We start from the raw sequence: 21,058 nt of genomic DNA on the forward strand, positions 1-21,058 counted from the left end.
GCTTCTGGGCACTGCGTCTTGGATGTGGGAGTGTGGTTTTTGCGGTGGTTATTGTGTAGCTTAAAGAATGCTGTGTCAGAGAATAGTTGCTTTTAGGCTGATACTGTTTCTGTCGACCTTTTCACATTAAAACCACAATGCTCTTAATGATCCTAGATCCTTAAGCTTGGTGCCATTAACTGTGTGCTGTAGGAATTCCTGAGCATTTTGTATAAAAGGCCAGGAAAGTTTTTAGGTAGGTAGTCTGTCCACTGCCTGTAGCATCCATTTAGCTCAGTGTTTGTAACAATGATGTAAGGAACTTTCAAGTTTGTATAGCTTTCAGTATTGCAAAATGTTGTCTAACCATTCACAATTTAAAGTCTATAGGAATTGACATATAAGAAGTCTCCTGCCTTATACCTACCAGTGGAAATACTTCACGTATTTTCTTTTTTCTTTTCTTTTTTCTTTTTCTTTCTTTTTTTGTTTTTTTTTGTTTTTTTTTTTTTGTTTGTTTTTTTTTGTTTGTTTTTCGAGACAGGGTTTCTCTGTGTAGTCTTGGCTGTCCTGGAACTCACTCTGTAGACCAGGCTGGCCTCGAACTCAGAAATCCACCTGCCTCTGCCTCCCAAGTGCTGGGATTACAGGTGTGTGCCACCACACCGGCTTTCTTTTTTCTTTTGTGAAATGGGGCAGCAGCTATTTAAATTATTAATCTCTGAAATACAAGATCCGATGTTTCCCATTCCTGTAAACCAGAGTGCATAGACAGTGCCTAGACCGACTGAGTGTTGCCTCTCCAGGTGCTTAGTCACTTAAGTTACAAAGCATTATTAAGAGCATAGTTTTGAGATGTAGCAAGTTCCTGGTAGATGTTTAGAAGTGGGTAGCAAACTACTAATTAGTTCTTTTCCCCCTTTAAGAAATAAATCATTTCTCACTTGAAGATAAAAGATGCCCAATTTTTTGATAATTTTTTGTCCTTGTGCTGCTGGTATGTCTTCTTAAAAATAGCCAGAGCTGCAAGTGGCGGCGTCCCCGTTGCCTCTCGGTTCTTGGAGGACTTTTACTATTTCCTCCCTCCACTGTTCTTTTCATAACCTTGTCTGGGACTGAGTTGTTCATATTCAAAGGACTACATTATAAATTTATTGTGCTTTTAGGAGAACACCAGTATACCTCTGATTTCCTTGCTTACATGTAGAATAGGGTATTTCATAAAGAACTGTCTATGTTGGGTATAAGGAAGGGTGTGATTGCTCAGTAGAAGATTACAGACAGATTTAGTGGAGATAGAATATTTTTATTTAGGTATCTACAGGCAGAGCGTTCTTTAATCACAAAATCCTGCAGTGGGGAGTAGACACACTGAGCGCCTAGCTGCGTGCTCCTTTAGTAAAGGAGTCTTGAATTACTGCGGAATGAGGCAAGGAGAAAATGCCATTTTATTGTGGCTGGAAAGGAGACCCAACAAAGTGCAATAGGAAGTAACTACAGCTGCAAACAACTTCCGAGGGTTTCCGGTAACATTTTGATGGCTCTAGAAAGGAAGGAAATGGAGGGCCACTCATACCACAATGGCAGGAATTCATTAACAACAAAAAAAATAAAAAAATAAAAAAGTCACATTGCATGTATTTATAAGGACTATAGACTTTTTTTAAAAAAATCTTTTTCTCACACTAGTTTTTATTTTATAATGAAATGTAATATCTCTAAAGTCTAAAAAGTCAGGTTTTATTTCTGCCTTTTCTGGCACATCCCCCCCTCCCCCCATCAAGTCTTGTTTTCATGAAATCCTTAGGATTGGTCTGATCAAGGAGAATTCTTCATTTGTATTTCACTCGATGTCCATGACTAAAACTACATGTAAGATTTTGCACTTTAAATGCTTAAATTGAAGTTTGCCCATATCGCAGTTGGTTGAGTAATTTCCCTCCCTCCTTCCCTCCACCCCCCCTCCCTCCACGACATAACTTATGTAGAATACTAAAAACAATTAATTCACGGCGAAATTGCTTTGCCTTCTGATCTTGTGTTTTGAAACCACTAATTTCCAACAGGAAACAGCTTGCAAGACAGATGTAAAAGCAGAAGAGAGGCCGGGCGGTGCTGACCTTGGCCACTCCTTGCGTGGCTTTAGAATGACCATCTGATTAATTTCATTAGTGTTTTCTGCGGACCTCTGAAAGTTCGAGTTAAATGAATTCCGAGCTGCTTCCCAGCCTCGACAGGCTATGAATAGAATTCCATTTTTGGCTCTGAGCCTAATCCTGCCGGCACCAGGACCGCAGCGACAAACAATAGCTGCTCAGATGGCCACAGCTGCCAAAGATCTCCCAGCCAACTGCAGTTAGAACCAGTCTCAGAACACTACCTATAGGAAGAGAGCGCACGCTGCCGAGACTCTGCCTCCAAGGAAGCTCTATGAGAGTAGAAGCACAGTGACAGCTCTAAGAGGTGATAGGGAGAACGTTTGCCCTTGCCTATGATGCCCTCTGCGTCTCTAGCATGGAAAAACGGAGACTTGTTGCCCTGCCTCCCTGTTGGTCTGAGCTAAGCGAGACTCTGACTTTTCGTTGTTGGTTCTGATCTTGCCTGTTGTTTGGTGTTCTCTTCCTGGCTGCAGTCCTCCAGGGCCAGGACCTTTCTGTATCCAGTTACTGTATCCATGAAGGAGCCCAGCACAGTGCTGACTGTGGGAATGCTACTCCCTGCTTTCCAGTTCACCGGTAAAGGGTTTTAAAGCTCAGCCAGTTGGAATGGTTCCGCTTTTCCCCCGGCCCTCCTTAGCATCCTCTGTTTGCCTGTCTTCCCTCAGTCCTCTGTGATCTGCCCAGCTGCTACAGATGCCTTCGGTCTGAGGCCGTTTTTATTTCGTTAGAGCTGTTTCAAATACACAGGCTAGAGTGTTCATGGAGAAGATGCTCACACAGTCACATGGTACATGTATTTTGTATTGTCTCCTCTATTGATATCTCGGTACTTTTAACATGTCATTTTAGAACCTAATGATTTATTTCCCCTATGACTGAAGCTTAGTCTGAGTTCCCAAAGCAGCACGACTAATGCTGTCTATTTTAACATTGTGTCATGGAGACATGAAGAAACTTGTTTAGCAGCCCGGGGTTTGAGATGCGTGAGGGTCTAGCTAAACACTGTCTTTAAATGCTGCTATTTTATTCTGATAGTTGACATTGTTCTTGAAGTTTAAAAAAAAAAAAAAGGGCTTGGTGGTGGTGGTGCACACCTGTACTCCCAGCACTCTGGGAGGCAGAGGCAGGCGGATTTCTGAGTTCTAGGTCAGCCTGGTCTACAGAGTGAGTTCCAGGACAGCCTGGACTATACAGAGAAACCCTGTCTTGAAAAAACCAAATCCAAAATACAAACAAACAAACAAACAAACAAACAAAAAAGATGGTATCAATGTGTAAGAGAAACAGAGAGATGAGATGGCCAAAATGAAAACGATAGGTTTGTGAATACAGGGAGAGTGGATATGGTTTCTGACTAGAGAGGAGACATTGTCCTGACAGTTTTGGAGATACTGTCTTGATTGATCTCATTGATCTCATTGTGCCCTGCCTGTTACCTTTTATGTGAACTCCTGAGAACATGGAAGGGTGTTTTGGATTCTAGCTTGGTCCTTAGTAAAAACAGCTTTATAATTAAGACTTTGTATTTCCTAGGAATTAAATAAGTATTTATAACTGTTAATAGTGGTGCTACTGAAAATATAGTTAGCAAGTTACTTCTCAGAGAGGAGGGAAAAGTATGAGAAATATTTTCAGAAAGAGCTGATGAGCACCTTATGACATGTTGAAACGTTAAAAAAAGAACCCAAGTTGAGAGGAATAAGATTGTATATATCACGTGCATAGTTTTGTCTATCAGTTGTACCTTAATATAAAGCTGTGAATTTTCAAACTGTAATAAGCTCCCAGGGCAGCTCTAAGAGATCAGGACAAAGCGTCTGAGGCCTGCAGATGGGCGCCTGCAGGCCACTCATGCTCTGAAGTCACTCTGTGGCTTTGGCATGTCACCTAACATTGTGTCTCTGCCTGTGGGACCATCTTCCCTGTGTCCTTCAGTCTCATATCTCCTCTTGAGAGGCCACTTCTGAATTCCGAGCCTTCTCAAGGTCAAGATGCTCTGATCCACAGGTCCTTAGTTCCACCTTCGGAGACCTTTGTTCTAGAGAGGCCATGTTTGTTTCTGTGCTCCAGGATAGATGGACCTCTGTTCATCTCAACATGGAAGGTATTTACCCCAAATAAAGAGAAATACGCTGTGAGGTAGACACTTACAGAGTGCTTTAGATTCGTCATGTAGTGAGAAAATCCTTTCATTTAACTTGTGCTTCCTTAGGGTTTAACAAACATAGGGTAGTAAGTAGCACATTTGGCAAGAGGATTCTGGGAGGCGTTTAAGTCATTTCCGAGAAGCAGCCTTGGGGTGGCTCTTTGGACACTCTTTCCAAGTATTTTCTACAGGGTTGTTTCTCAAATACATCATGATTCATGTTATTTTTTTTTTCTATATTTCAGTGGTTTGCTTAAAGAAGTAAATATGATAAAGTAATTTTCACGATGACTAAAACACAATTATGAAAGTAAGAAAATAGAGGAGGATTGATTTTTGTTTTGTTTAGACTAAAATTGATTATTCTGGTCTGTAGCTGAGATCACCAGAGAGCCTTCCTGAGTTTGCTTAGATGTGGCTTCTCACATACAGCCTGTGGTTCGTGGCTCCGTCACGGGAACGGAAGTCCTACTTCATGATCCTGACACACATTTGAAAAGAATCAAATACAGTATTTCTAAAGCTATGCTCAGAGTTGCCCCAGCATCGTCTTTGGTTGGATCTCAGTTCTGCTTCCTGCATTACTGTTGAGTGAGGCCGTTACTGATCACATTACCTTACCTGGACCCCATTCGCTCATTGTCAAATATAAGAAGTCTCGGAGAAGATTTCTTTTTTTTTTGGAGACAGGATTGCTCTCTGTAACCCTGGTTGTCCTAGAACTCAATTTGTAGACCAGCCTGGCCTTGAATTCACTGAGATATGCCAACCTCTGCCCCCTGAGTCCTGGGCCTAAAGGTGTGTGCCACCACTGTCTGGGCAGGAATTTTAAAATACTCTCCAATTTTAGGAAATTTGGTTTGTGTATTGGGACTCTAATTTAGAATAGAATTTATTTCATTTCAAGTTGCTCTAGATTACTAGAAAAAGTTGTCTTCCATTTGCCTTTATGGTGGTTTGGGAAAAAACAAAAAAACATGGGACTGGAGAGATGGTTCAGTGGTTAAGGAGTAGTGAATTCAATTCCCAGCAACCACGTGGTGGCTCAGAACCATCTATATATAATAGATCTGATGTCTTTCCTGGTGTGCATAAGGACAGCGCATACTTTTATACATAAAATATATACATATATAAGTCTTACTTATGTTTGTCAGTGGCTGCATAGTTCAGGCTGTAGAAATACTGTATTGGACTCTTTTCAATCTAAAGTTAATTTTCACCCAGTAAATTATTCTCCTATATCTTTTGCTTTGAGCTTTAAAGCATTTTTAAAGGCTAAAATTTCCAGTAAAAGATTTGTTAAAAACTGAAGACCCCAGCATAAAGAATTGTCTAACAGGAAACGAGAGGCCTTTCTTGCCCTTCTCAGCCCTATTCCTTAACCAGTTCCCTCCTTTCTCTTTTGACAAATTTGCTTTGTAAACATTTCCATATACGTTGTGTGTACAGGCCCATTGCCTTTATACCCCAGGCCCACAATAACTTTCCCGCTTTCCTTCCTGTAGTTCTTTGTCTAAAAGTTGCTCAACAGCTGCAAGCTTCACTGCCTACCCAATCACTGGCTTACCTGAGGCTGGTTATTTTGATTTTCCTTAATGTTTCTGATTCCTAGAAGGCTTAGCCTGGAATCAGAGGAAGCACCCAATTGCTGTGCTAAAAAAAAAAAAAAAAAAAAAAAAGCAGGGTGTGGTGGATCACACCTGTAGAGCCTGGACTCCTGAGGGCGAGGCAAAAGGTACACAAGACCCAGGGAAGCTAGGGATATCCAGTCGCCCAAAACTAAAAGGGAAAGCAGCTGCTAACACTGCCACCAAATAAAACAAACAAACAAATAAATAAATGCTGCTTTTTCTGTGGCCAGCTCAGTTTTCTTTACCTGTGATTAGACAACCCTTTAGCGGAGCCCATGCAAGTATCAACAGCCTGGTCATACATACATTTGGGAAAGGGTCAGGGTTGTGGCATTTCTTGAGTTTATATGTAATTCCGCAGGTCCCTGCACGGTTTCCAGTTCAGCAAGTCAAACCCCTTGAGTCAGGGACCAGTCAGGGCCCTCAGGTTAGGAATTTGCAAGCCTTCTGTTGAGTCACTAGGAGAGGCGCCTTCCTGGTTTTTGGCCTAATCGAGCACAGCTGTCAAAAGGCGGAGCCTGGGCCTCCAGGGCAGCTGTAGGAGGAGTGATCTGGAGGTCACTGAGTCTTGGCTTCTGAGGTCTTCTGAGTTGCCTGGAGCTGTCTTAACTGGGACGAACCTGCTGAAAAAGTTTGAACAGTTATCAAAACCGTGGTTTTTGCATGCCTAGCGGCCAAAGTGCAGCTCCCTCAGGCCGCCTATGGAAAGAAACACCTGGGATGCCTGGATAACAGCCTTGTTGGTCCCCCTCAGTGTAACTGCCGTCAGGTACCCGGAAAGGATCTGTGACAGCTGCCAATCAAGAGGTCACATCTTCTGGCCAGTCGACAGCTTGGCTTATTTATTTTTTTAAAAAGTGTTTATGAAAGGGTGCTTGTACCAAGGACCCACCACAGACTTAACATTGTTAACACTGTCACATTAGCTCCTATATACATGCTTAGACCCCTTGCCTCTGATCTGTCATACAGTCCAGGGCAAGAGCGTTGTGGTGTCTCTTTCAGAGCATACATTTGGGGAGGCCATTTTGGCAAGCACCTTGAGTTCTAATCTAGGCAGAACACCTGGGGGACTCTGAGCTGGTTAACTACGAGGACAGCATTACCACTGCCTGGCAACTCAGTTTTCCACTTTAAGCCATCAGAAAAGCCATCAAATGTAAAAAGTGCATTCTGGTAAACACATTAATTTTCAGAAGTGAGGTTAAACACAAAGGTTGATTTTTGTAGGTAATAGGCAAAGCTATAAAGTAATGATGGTAAGCTAGGGTTCTTCATCTACGGCTGAATCCGGTGAACAAAGCACTGAGGATGGGGTCTGAGGATGGGAGGACGGAGAGTCGTGGCCTCCACACCAGAACAGCGGAGAACTTTGCGTTTGTAAAGCAGATGTTTACATGACTTGGATTTTGATAATGAATGTATTTGCCATTAAACTGTATCTTTAGATTTTTTTTTGTGTGGTGACACACACTCTGGATTTTTTTAACCACAAACAGTTTGAACATTGTAGATCCACATGTTGGCGTGTTCCTTGAAATGAGAGGATCAGAAATGACCAGTGCCTTTTTAAATTATTTAAATTCACATATTCCGGTTGCTCAGTGGCTGGGCCAGCTAGATGCCACTCTGTTGGGCAGTGGGAATTTGAGAGAATTTCAGGCTTAAGAGAAACTGCTTTGGGTAGTGCTTTTATAAGGTCAAAACCTACAGTGGCTCTTCTTAAAAATAAAAAAATAAAATAAAAAATAAAAAATAAAAAATAAAAAAAAGGTAGCCAAAGAAGTGGAATGGGAAATAGAGCAGCATGAGGTGCCAGCCCCTAACCCTCTGCTGCCTGCCTTAGGTCTTTACCCCGTCCTACTGTTATTCGTAAGAAGAACAAGAGGAAAATGGTGGACAGTCAGTGTCCTACCGTGTAGGGTTAAGCGGGTGGCGACACACACTCCGGACCTTGTCTTGTGTTTGCGGAAGTTTTTAAATGTCACCTACTACATATCTCAAGCTCTTTGCCCTTCACCGTAGCTGCACCTTAGTCTTACTCAGAAATCGTGGGTTTTCATCCTCTGGCTATTCCCTTGCATCCTTTGTGATGATGTTTAAACTAGCTAGCTACCCACCTTCCTTCCTTCCTTCCTTCCTTCCTTCCTTCCTTCCTTCCTTCCTTCCTTCCTTCCTTCCTTCCTTCCTTCCTTCCCTCCCTCCCTCCTTCCTTCCCTCCCTCCCTCCTTCCTTCTTTCCTTCCTTCCTTCCTTCCTTCCTTCCTTCCTTCCTTCCTTCCTTCCTTCCTTCCTTCCTTCCCTCCCTCCCTCCCTCCCTCCCTCCCTCTATCTTTCCTTCCTTCCTTTGTTTCAAAAGCCTTAAATCCCCTCCCCCATCTTCTTTTCTCTTTCCCATGCAACTGTGCATGCGTGCATGCCTCTGTGTGTGTGTGTGTGTGTGTGTGTGTGTGGTGTGTGTCTCTCTGTCATCTGTCTGTCTATCAGATGTGGTGCAGGTTCGCTTGCTTGGGCAGACCCATGTGGAGTCTAATTGAGGATGTTGAACCCTTTTAACCCTTTACTTGCTGTCTAATTTTCAGGCAGGGTCTTATACTGAGCCTGAGGCTCACAGTTTTTTTTTCTAGGCTGCCTGACTAGCAATTCCTGGGGATCTGCTAGTTTCTGCTCCTCCACTGCTGAAGTTTCGGGGGCGTGCCCCAATACCAGCTTCTATGTGGGTTTTGGCAATTACGAACTCAGTTCTTCATACCTCTAAAGAGGTGGCTTTACCCACGGAGCCCCCCTCCGGGCCTGCATTTCTTTTAATGTAGACTTTAGGCACAGATGGTCTGAGTTGTGAAACTCCCAACTTCCTGAGTGATTTTTGAAAAAGACTTCATTGTTGAAATCTGTAGCAATGGAGATACTATCTAGTAGATGATGTATTTAAAGATCATAAACATAGATCTTGAGCAGTTAGTAAGGCCTAGAGTTGTTAGTATGATGATCACTTGCTATTTCAGCTTACCTTAAAGAGCAGGTATCCCTAAATCTGGATGGATTTAAAAGGAAAAGGTCGTGATTTAGTTAGGACTCTTGGCTTTGCTGGCCTTCGACAGACCTGGGTGGTCTGCAGTCAGTGGCTTGGGGCTGGTTGGTCTTGGATGGCGATGCTTAGTCATCCGGTGCTTGGCTGTAGGAACAACTGGAATGGTTGTTATTGATTATTGTTATTGTTACTGTAATTGATTATCCAACCAGATTCTGGTGCACTAGCATTAGAGTTCTCAGCAGGTATCATTTGCCTGCCCAGCTCTTACTTGTGTCAAGTTCTAGTTTCTACCCTTGTGTCTCTCTCTGTTAGTCACACCTGGAGTCTGAGTGGACAGGACAGAGTCATTAAATAAATGTGTAGCAGCTCCATCTCCTCCTAGTTGCATGTTGATAGGTGCCTGCATGTTGATAGGTGCCTGCATGTTGATAGGTGCTGTCTGCCTCTCGGAGACCTTTTCTTAAAGGATGTCTTGAGTTAAAGAATTTTAAAGTTAGGTTAATCCGCGAGAATTATATCGAATCTAACGTTCTGCCTTAACTTTCTAAACTTGAGTGTGGATGTAAAAAGACTATAAGTGACTTTTCAGTCCTGCTCACTTGGTAAGGTTTGGAGTTCTCCTTTAGTCTCGCTCACACAGTATTTGAGGATACTAATTAGTATGAAAGTAGGAAATGTAGCCACCCTCTCAGCCAGCCCTGTAGGGTTTGTATAGAGAATGTAATGCTTTTCTAGACCAAGGAAGGAACATTTCTATTCTTTGTCCCCCTCTTCTTCCTTCTATTTTTAACTTCAGGGTGCTTGCAGAAAATGACAGTAGCCGCATGAAGCGACCTCCCGTGGTGTGCGTGCTCTCTGCTTTTCTCTTCTGTTTCTAACTTACATTTTTGACCCACCAATTATCAATGGATAATATTGATTAATCACAGCCAGTTCCTCTGTTAAGTTTTGCTGAGGTCACAGAAAGAATTGAAATACCATAAACACACTGTTGTGTGTTTGATGCGATGGGAAGTTAAAAAACCCTAATCTGGGTCCCAAGAGAACTCAGTTCTAACTGTGACCTTGTTAATGAGTTCCTGGTGACCTCAGAGAAAAATTAACTTCCTTTTAGCTCAGACACCTGACCTTGATCATTGTGCCCTTTCTATTAAAAGGTGTCTCTTTCTAGGATTCAGGGGAAAACACAGCATATGTATACATTTTTTTAAAGGAATGTATAATGCTATTTCTTGGGGGCATGGAATGCCTAACTCAGATATTTAGTCACCCAGTGAATATTCAGTTTTGAAGCAGGTGTTTGTCCAGTGGAGAGGGGTTGGGCGGGCATCAGCAGGAAGCAGACACGCAGCAGAATGATGAACCCAGTGTAAACCCAGAACCAGGCCAGGGTTGCAGCAGGTTGGGCTGGCACCCCAGGGTGTTGACCTCTGTGCACTTCTTAAAGTGTCACGCCCTAGAGAAGCAGCTAGTTTCCCCGCTGCATTAAGGAAGGACTTGTACTTCCGAGTCATTTCGTATGAAACTTTCTGCAGTAAACACTACTGCACTCCTCTCTGAGAAAGGCACCTGTCCTCACGCTGTGCCGACCGATCCCCCAGGCATAGCCGGTGAAGGCTTCTGGGAGATAGCCTTAGAAACCACAGATAGAATTCTTTAGGTGGGAATACTGTGAGTCTGGGAAATCTTGTCATTATCAAGTATGTTGTCTACAAAGAAATATAAATTGCGCAGAGTTCCTTACAGGACCTTGTTTTGGGCTTGTGTTCCACATTTGGATCACTGCTTTGGCGTGAACATCCCTTGGTGAGGGCCATGACCCACGCACGCTGTGTCCCTCACTGGCTCATTAGCCCTAGGGAACTTAGCCGTTGACTTGGTTTAAAGTGAGGAGATGGGAGTTCACAGAAGTAGACCTTGCAGTTCATTGCATTTAAATATAATCTGTTCCCTGAGTTACAGTGGTGGTGGGAGGCAGGTGGAGGGTAAGGGGATGGGTGGGGAGTGGTTAACAGGAAGCCTGGAGGTTGTTCAAGTGATTCTAAACTGAAACCTGTAAAAGAGCTGGTCACACAACTTGGTTCCATATCCAATTGGTAATACAGACGGTTAAATCCTTCCTTTGATGTCAGCGAAGTGTTAATGGGAAATGTCCTGGGTGCCCTTGGTGAATGCCCGAGTGCCAGGCAGAAGTTCTTCTTGTAGGCATGCAATGCCAAGCCGTTTTTGGTGCCATCCTACCAGTGCTCATGACGATGTGACCAGAGCATTAGGACATTCTGGTGGAACAGATAAAAGCCGTTTCCTATCTTTTTCGTTTCCTATCTTTTTCAACCACTTTAAACCCACAGTTGTTTGGGAGTTGGGGATGATGGCTGGGGAACCTTTCCCAGAACAGAGGACTAAAAGGTCTATGCTATTGAAAGGGAAGCTCTGTGTCCCATTGGGCGGTGCTGTTGCATTGTTACAGGACCGGAAGCATCTTCCTTGAGCTCTGGTCGTCTGTAGGTAGAGTTTGGGAAAGGCCCAGTGTCCAGCAGCGACAGTCTTCTGGTTTGTTGAGAGGCCTGTTGGAAGGTAGAGAGCTTAGATGAGCAGTTATTTACGAACAGGAAGCATTGGGTTAATAAACATGTACATCTGGTATTTACAGATTTAGAGAAACATTTTATAATAGTCTTTAACTGCTAGTTAGGGATGTGGGAGGAAATTAATTATGAGGAAAGCCGGTTTCCTTTTTAAAATGAGTTTTCATTAGGTCTTTGAGAATTATCTGCAGTGCATATTGATCATCCTCATTTCCCTCCCCCACCCTTCCAATCTCACATCCTCATTTAAAAAAAAAATGTCCTACCATGTTCAATTTATACTGCTTATTTATACTGTTTATAGTGGGTGGGACCAACCTCTGGAGATCTGTCTACTCATACAGGTCACTCTTAAAGAAAACTCACTTGGCCTCCCCTAGAAGCTGTTAAGTCCCTAGCTCCATCCTAAGCAATAGGACTGTAGGAGTTTCATCTGGAAGCATCACCTGGCTTGGTCATGTTCAGACATCCACAGCTGCAAAGCTACCTGCTGAATTACTGAACTATTTTCCTGGCAATACTGGGAAGAAGGGTCGACCCAGCACCCATCTGGCTAAGTGGACTTCACATGTAATTGGTCTCCCTAGTTCTCACACCACTCCAGTGTGCCTGATGCCTCTGATGCTAACTGTACTGAATGCTTTAGTGCAGTGTCTCAGCCTGAGAGTTGCCACCCCCTCTGCAGAGTCAAATGACCCTTTCACAGCCGTCTCTTAGGATCACCAGAAAACACAGAAATTTACATTACGATTGCTAACAGCAGCAAAATTACAGTTATGAAGTAGCAACAAAAATACTTTTATGATTAGGGGTCACCACAGCATGAGGAACTGTATTAGAGGAAGGTTGAGTGGTTTGTGATTTTTTAGTGGTTAGTGAATTCACTTTAGTGAAGCATCCAAATACATTTTAATAATTTTGGCAGTTTTCTAGCTCATGGCATATATATATATATATTGATGGTTCAAGAGACATTAAAGTTGTAGAGAGAGATTGATGTTTTATTCTAGTTTGATAATATGATCAAAGAACTGGAAATACAAGGTGGGTGTTGTTTTCTCATTCTCTTATTATAAATTAACTTACTGTTGTTGAGGCAACGTTACCTGAAATATTTTATTTATTTTTAATAGCAATTCTTACTTGATGATAGAGGGCTGGAAGGTAGTAAGTTCTAGGTTTCTGATGTTCTAGAACTGAGTTCACCATTTATCTTAGCTCTGGAACAGGTATTAGAGATACATGTAAAGATTAAGTTCTGGAGAACTTCATTTCGCCTTTAAAATTCTATTCTGACCAAATGTCTTGTGACCAGAAAAGGTAGACTTAAGTTTTTCCCCTTTCCATAGTAGTTCTGTCCTTTGCCAGGTATTCCCAAGAACCATTCCAGCAAGAAAGTCCACAGTGTTCCTGTGGCTTCTAAGTAAACCAATCAGGCGTGGTGATGGATGGTATTTTGCTAGGATCAATAAATGTCCACCATTTTCCAGGTCTCATCACAACCACATCAAGGAAGCTGGACCGGGAGCAGCAGGAAGAACACATTCTAGAAGTAAGTCCTCCTTCATGTCTAACTACTTTTAAAACATTCGGATCATAAGCACCCTGAGAATAACCCCACTCCTGCTGTCTGCCATTCATAGCTGCTGATGTTTTATTTTAAATATTCCCCTCCCCAACACCTCAGTCCATCTTCAGAGGGGCTCAGCCCTAAATACCCTTTTGAATTTTGTATTTCATTACATGTGCCCCTTACACAGATTTACAGATATTTTTGTAACCAAAGTCATTTGAATTTTATTTGCAGGAGTGCTATTTTTCTCTGTACCTTCCATAGACTTACCCCGGTTATGCCTTTAAGATGTATTTATAGATCAAGCCAAACTGTTTAAACTGTGTGCTGTTTATTTCCAGGTGGTTTTACACTTAAATCATTTGCATTAGTCATGTAGTGGTACACTGGAATTTGTAACCTAAAGAAGTTTTCTAAAAATATCAAAAGGCAAAGGAGGTGGGAGCGGAACATTTCCTCTTCAAAAATATTTTGGTTAATTTAAGATGTTTCTGCACTAAAATATTTTGGTTAATTTAAGATGTTTCTGCACTAACTCGTTGACCTGGTTTTGGTTAGAAGCCAAGTTTGTAGAATGAGGGGGGTGTGGTTTGAAGGAGATAGCATTTGACGTGGAGATGAACAGGGGCAGCCACCTTCGGAGACCGGGTGCAGCAGAGCTAGCCGTGCCTCAGTGAACACTTCTCATCGGGTGCTAATGTTCACTTGCAGAGCCAGACAGAAGGTCAGGTGCTTTTGTTCTTTGTGAGTCGACTGTGTGACACACCCAAACAGCACTGCTTATAGAGAACATTCTAAATGATGACTTGCAATTTCTTTTTAAAAAGAACATATTCCTGCTGCCTACTCAATTTCATCTTTGGTCCAAATAGCCTAACTTATTAGTAAAATATTTCTTTTAAAGCCTGCCATGTGAGTGCACGCACACACGCGTGAGTTACCAGTTGGCTTCAGAGCCACCTCCTCTTCCTAATAGTAATTCTGACTGGAATCGAGTTTTCATTTATAGATTGTGTGGCTCCCTTGAATTCATTTTCTTTATTACAGAGCAGGGCTTTGAATTTTCATTCCGTTACCACAGAAATTGATCCAGGGAAGGGACGGATGCCAGAGAGAGCAAGCATGGGGAAGTGCTGTGAACCTCAGGCGACTGTACACTCACTGGGGTTCATCCCCTCTCTCTCCAGGTGAAACTTCAGGTTTCACAGAAGTTCTCTACTTATTGTAGAGTGCTGTTTCATAGGGAGTGTCAAATACCACGTGGAACCAGCTGTAAGGCGCATCAGGGCTTTGCACACCATGCTAAGGCATTTGATGGAAAGATGTAGAAGGGGTTTGTGTGCCCGAGGTGTGTGTCTGCTTTTCTTTGGTGCCTGTTTTTGAAGACCAGCTGGTGTCACGTTGACTGCCCTGGAGAGGGGAGTGTATTACTTCAAACGTTGGAAAAGCTATTATTTGTTGACACTGAACTTAATGAAACCTGCAATGCACAATGTTTGGTTACATTTCTTCTCCAGGTTTCTCCTCCTGTGCAGGTCATCTGACATGTGAAAAGCAGGATGTGCTCAGAGGCGCTAACCCTAAAACGATCATTTTGTTTTACCCTGAAAAGCTTAGGAAGATGAACCTTGTACTTCAGTGTACAGAAGCAACTGTTATTTTCCTAAATCCTCTTGACAAGTCCCTTAATGATATAGTCGAGCTTTTATTACTAGGATTTACAGTCACCACGTTTCCAAAAGAACATACTTTCTTGAACAATTTTATTCTCTCAATGTTTTTAATATTTTTAGTTAATTTAGAAGGAGGTGGGGGTGACTGAAAGAAGCCATGACTAGGTCCACAATTTTTCACAGGTACAGATAGATGTAAATGTGAACTTTCCAGGGTGATACTGACTCGAGCGTAGCCAATAGCTTAGTATCAGATACCCGAGCCCATGAATACACCAGAGGCAAGTTACTCTACGTTGCTTTTTCTTTCTTTCTGAAAACCTTATGTAATACAATGGGCTGAAGAGTTTGTTCATCTTCTTAAGCATTTAAAATGGTACAAGAGAACTATCAAAGTCATGGTTAGTATTCAAACTTGTAATATTTAAATTTGTAGTAAGTAGCATACACTTTAAAATAATGCTTTAGCATACTTCGCAAAAAAATTTAAAATGGCAGTCTTTTAATGTGGTGCATGGAGACTTTGTGTTTAAATGCTCAAAAGGAATTTTTTAAGAGGACTTAAATATTCAACATCTCTTTTATTAACCTAGAAAAAGCTGAGTTTTGGGTACTCTAACATGTTGTTATCTCTTACCTTTACCACCCAGGTTACCGTGACAGACAATGGTGCTCCCCCCAGGTCCACCATCGCCAGAGTCATCGTGAAAATCCTCGACGAGAACGACAACAGGCCTCAGTTCCTTCAGAAGTTTTACAAAATCAGGCTCCCTGAGCGAGAAAAAGTGGACGGAGAGCGTGGCGCCAAGCGCGAGCCTCTTTACCGCGTCATAGCCGCAGATAAGGATGAAGGGCCCAATGCGGAGCTCTCCTATAGCATCGAGGAAGGGAACGAGCAGGGCAGGTTCTCCATTGAACCCAAAACGGGAGTGGTCTCATCCAAAAAGTTCTCCTCGGCCGGAGAGTACGACATCCTTTCGGTGAGTGGCGGTCTTCTCTTACCCCTCTGCAAACCTCATCGTTGTGAAGTTCTCCTTTCTCTCTGTCCAGAAAGTGGCTTCCGTGTTGTATAACCTGACACACAGAGCTGGGCATTTGAGAGGCCGGGTTTCTTTTCTTACCAGCTCTCACCCCAGCAAGTATGGCCATAAAACTCCTCAGCCGGCATCTAAGCACTGTGTTTAGATGCAAGTTTGGAGTATCTGACATTTACCATTTACTCAGTGGCCAAGTCCTCAGTCTTGGCTTCAGTGAGCCGATGCAATGCGTGAGCTGCCGTTTTCATCTCCTCTGTTCATATCTTGTAGATTAAGGTGATTGACAACGGGCGCCCCCAGAAGTCATCCACCACCAGACTCCATATAGAGTGGATCTCCAAACCCAAGCCGTCCTTGGAGCCGATTTCCTTTGAAGAATCGGTTTTCTCATTTACAGTAATGGAAAGTGATCCGGTGGCCCACATGATTGGTGTGATCTCAGTTGAGCCTCCTGGCATGCCGCTGTGGTTTGACATCATAGGTACGTTGTGCTCGTAGCTCCTGTCATCCATGTGTGGGCTACGCTGGCAACCTGATGTGGTTTTCTCCTTTTTGTTCTCATGTTAGAATATGATTTTGGGAAAAGGTCTGTAGGTGAAGAATTTCCTTAGACTGCAGTGGTTTGACATCAGCCAGAGATCTCACAACATAGATTACAATAAGTACTGTCTGGGTGCAGAGAAATGGTTCAGCAGAGGAGAGCCGGGTGACTCTTCCAGAGGACCCAGCTTGGATTTCCAGAACCCACATGACAGCTTATAATACCAGTTCCAGGGAACCTGCTGCCCCCTTCTGGCCTCCAAGGTCACTACATGTCTGTGGGATGGATATGTCTGCAGATTAACACACAATGGGAAAACTTCCATACACGTAAAAAATTTAAAAGGCTAAACATAAAATAGCCATCCAGCCAATTAACACTTTTTGGACTTACACAGGTCGTTTTAGGAACTTAAATGTTTTGGACCAGACTCTCTCTCTCTCTCTCTCTCTCTCTCTCTCTCTCTCTCTCTCTCACACACACACACACACACACACACACAGGCATGCTATTATTTGTGATTATATGAAATTTATACTGTCGACCATAGATAGCTTCTTTATGTTATTTACCTCATTTTTTAGGAAGCTTCACCCTCCTCTAAAATACACATGCTTAAGTCAGCATTTTTGATATTCAGTGATTAACTTTTTAAAAGACTATAATATAGCTCTAAAGCTCATATGGTCACCTCCCTCCTACTCTTAGACAAGCAAGCTCTCTGCTGCTACGCCACACACCTAGCCTTGTTTTTAGTTTCTAATCTTGAGACAGGATTGTATTAAGCTGCTCAGGGTGGCTTCAAACTTGTCAACACTTCTGCCTCAGCCTCCTCAGTGTAGCTGGGATCAGAAGCATGGCCTATGGAGACTGGCCTTAGCTTTTTTTTTTTTTTTTCTCCACAACATTTTAAGCACAAGGAATACTTAACGAATCAAAAGTGTGTTTGCAACCACCATCTCCAGTTGGAACTTAGCACTTCCTTCTGCCTCGTAAGCTGCACTGCCTCCCAGTATGTCAAATGGTTCTCTCTGAAGCCGCCATTACTGTTGCTCTTGAAGGGGAAACGGCCAGGGCCATAGCTAACCATAACCACCGCGTTTGCCTTCCCTTCCCTCAGATTTCCGTTGTGCCGTATCAGATTTTGTTTTCCTCCCTTACTGTTGGGAGCCAGTTTGATTGACTGTTCTTCTTCTGTGCTTGTTTTCCACGCTGGCTTGCTTCCTTTGGCGGTGCCAGGAGACGCACTTGCTAGAGAAGTGTTTTACATCTTTCAGCTGACTTGTGACCCGAACTGTACAGCAGAAGGTATCTGCTGAGATCGCATAATTTGCCACGTGATTATGAGATCAAAAATTCAAAGCATGGATTTTGTTTCCAGAGACTTTTCCCACCCGCCTCCCACCATGTTCTTTTCATAGTGAATGCATGGCTACCCATCCCAGTCAGAAACATATTCATTTTTATTTTAACTTATCCCTGCATCAATAGTTTCTGGTTTGATTGATTGATTGATTGATTGATGGTGATAATGATGATGATGTGTGTGTGTGTTGTTTTTGATTGAGCCATACAATTTCAATGTGATAGTAAGCCTTATCGTCATTCCATTTCTTTTCATAATGTGTCTCCAGTTCCCTGGGTTTGAAGACAGTTTTGTTTAGAAGATAATTGGGGGTGTATCGGGATAGTATTAGTAGACAGGAACTTGCTTCTGAAAGTAGTTTTAAGGACTTTGTAGTAGGTCTGATTCAAGTTAGCTATAACTGTTTCTTTCAGAATAAGCATGTGTTTTTAATAGACATTCCTAGTGTAGTATATTCAAAGTAGTATAATTGTTTTTCAGTAATGAAAACTGTATGGTCAGTGAGGTTCTCATAAACTGTATGGTCATTGAGATTTTTATAATGATGTACAAATTTTAATAATGGCCAAAAAAAGTCAGAGGTGGCTGACAGGTTCTGTCAGCAGGGCTCTTTGCACGTGGAGCTACCATCTTAATTCTGGGCTTCCCTCACGCTAAGGTCCAGATTTCTCTAAAGCGCTCTAAAGAGCTGGCCATTCTTCCTTTCCCTGCATTTTGAAATCCCAGTTCCTTGGAGTCACTTGGATTATTGTATTTAAAGTCTGTTTCCCCGACCATTGAGTATCAGAAAGCCATAAAACACACGGCAGATCTTCATTGTGTGATTTGCTCCAGCTCTTCGGTTTGTCCTAATTTCAACTAGGTGGCAACTATGACAGCCACTTTGATGTGGACAAGGGCACCGGAACCATCATTGTTGCCAAGCCCCTTGATGCAGAACAGAAATCCAGCTACAACCTCACAGTGGAGGCGACAGACGGGACCACCACGATCCTCACCCAGGTAAGGGACCGACCGCCAGTGACAAGTCTGTCAGACAGAGGGACCGCCCTCACAGCAGGATGTGCACACAGCATGGGCGGCTGTGTGCTGATGTCCACACCATGAGGCCTTAGTGAGGGACAGATAATTATTTATGCCAATTCTGATGGGGTTTTGATTTATGCTTGGTAGTCTTATACAACTTTGATGGGAAGCTTAAAGCCAGACCACACACCCTTACCATCTTCCTGTCAAAGTCCTCTTAACTTTACACCCATGTTGAAGCTATGTGGATAGTTTTATCACAAGATGCATTGTATTACATCATTTTCTTGAAGCTCTAATATCCTAAGTTGCTGCCATGATCCCTCCCCTTCCCCTCTTTCCCACACCGATTTTATCAAATAAACCCAAGGTCATGGAAGCTGCAGCAGCAATTCCCTGTATGTGTTTATTTGTTGCTATCTGAGAATCAATAGCTGGCTAGATTTCTGGTTTTCAAACTTTAATGTTAAAACCCTGTAAGTTAATGGAATTCTCTGTTTCAAATGATTTCTCTTTGATTCTAAATACTGGCTGTCCAGAATGATGTTCCTGGGTGACTAGTAATTGTGGATTTTAGGTGGAAGCCTTCATTCATTCATTCATTCATTCACTCATTCACAAGAGCGTGTTGAATAATTGTATTACATCACATGCTTCCTTGGAAGCAATAAGTGGTAGGAGACCCAAGTCCCGTTCTCTTGGTCCTGAGATTAGGATGCCAGATCCAAAGGCTTGTGTCACTTAAATAGCCCAAAGAAAGCCAAAGCTTAGAGACCGAGATGCTTTGAATGCTAGTTTTCACATCTTTAGATTATGCGCTCTGAAATCTTAAATGAGACAGGTCATCTCCTCTGACAGTTACATTACTGTTTAAAAATTACCATCTGGGATGTTTGTTCAGTTAATAAGTGACTAGGTAACTTGAGGGTAGCTCTAAAAATGTTTTAGTCCTGTCTCCAAACACTTGTGATTTGTATGTGTGTTTTTGCCTGCTGTGGCGTGTACTTCGGGGTCAGTTTGAGTTGCCATGTAGAGGATATTCTGTGGCGGAAGCCGTGTGGAGGATGCTCTGTGGAGGATGTTCTGTAGAGGAAGCTCTATGGAGGAAGCTGTACCATTTTGACATTTCTGACTTGGCTGTTGTTCTCATTGAAGTGACAAGGAGCAGAAATCAATTTTCCCATTTAGAAAATAAGCCCCTGATGTTAAACTTTGGAGAACAAAAGTGAGAATTAAAAAAAAAAATCAAAATTACAGTAAAATTTAACAGTCATTCTTCGAGAGATTCACGCCGTCCTTGTGCACAGTCTGCTTTATGTGACTGACTGGAAATGTGATCAGAGGAATCTGAGAGAGCGTGTAGATGGGCCTCCACGACAGCCTTCCTCATTGCCACAGCCATGTCTTCCCATGGTGACATTGCCTCATTAGGACATAATTAGTAATGTGCCCCTTCCTCTCCCCAAAACCGTGCTTTTATTTAGCATGGTTGGACTCCTGGTATGAAAGTTTGATATACATTACTGAAATTCCTCTGAAACACAGGAGATTAATTAGTGTCCCTTTATTTCAAATTCCAGGGCAGTGTTATAGTCTGTGACTTACTCTGAAGCCCACTCAGAGAGTTCTGACAGTATCCCAAGGGATCACCAGCATGGAGAGGTTGTGGGAACATAACAGAACCATGACAGAGCCCAGGCTGACCTGGGGTGGCGGGGACAAAGGGAACAGGCACTAATTAGGTTCAGGTTTCTGTCTGGGACTGTGCACAGGGAGATAGAGATCTGGAATGAAGTAGGTGTAGCCTGAGAGGAGACTCTCCGGCACCCGACATGTGCTGATAAGGCCTGGAGCACTGGGCAGGTGCAGGTGTGTCGGTAGCGCAGGTAGCGCAGGTGCTGGGTGTGAGAGGGTTCGGGTGATACTTCCTGTCAGACCCAGGAGAGCAGGAAGGGAGGTGTGCTGGATACATTTCTCTCAGGAACCTCCCCATCGGGACGATGTGGGGGGGTCCTTTTTCTTTCTCCTCTTTGCCTCTCCAGACAATGTACAAATCCAGCTGCTTTTTTTTTTTTTATTTTGTGAGACAGGGTGGGGGTGGGGATGGAGCAGTTTTGTCTTTGTGCTTCTCCAGAAGTGATCAGCACTTTCTGAGCAGGCAGTCTGTGTTGAGACTTGTCTCCACCCTTTCCTCCTGTGCAGGGACAGACACCAGGCTCCCTCTGCTTCCATGGCCACAGTGGGAAAGTGAGCCTGCTGCTAGCCATCTTCCCAGTGCATAGAAGGGCCCAAGGGGCTGGCTC

General features: G+C 43.0%; 1 protein-coding gene across 3 annotated transcripts in view; it reads left to right on the forward strand.

Moving 5' to 3' along the window:
• The window catches only part of Fat1 (FAT atypical cadherin 1), a 123,104-nt gene that overhangs the window by 63,878 nt on the left and 38,168 nt on the right, over window positions 1-21,058 (forward strand). For all 3 annotated transcript variants that reach the window (XM_052162117.1, XM_052162116.1, XM_052162118.1), the window contains exons 4-7: window positions 13,030-13,091; window positions 15,436-15,765; window positions 16,093-16,303; window positions 18,592-18,731. In XM_052162117.1, coding sequence (XP_052018077.1) covers window positions 13,030-13,091; window positions 15,436-15,765; window positions 16,093-16,303; window positions 18,592-18,731 — 743 coding nt within the window. The remainder of the gene's footprint in view (window positions 1-13,029; window positions 13,092-15,435; window positions 15,766-16,092; window positions 16,304-18,591; window positions 18,732-21,058) is intronic.

Source organism: Apodemus sylvaticus, chromosome 18, assembly GCF_947179515.1.
Source record: "Apodemus sylvaticus chromosome 18, mApoSyl1.1, whole genome shotgun sequence".
Classification (NCBI taxonomy): domain Eukaryota; kingdom Metazoa; phylum Chordata; class Mammalia; order Rodentia; family Muridae; genus Apodemus; species Apodemus sylvaticus.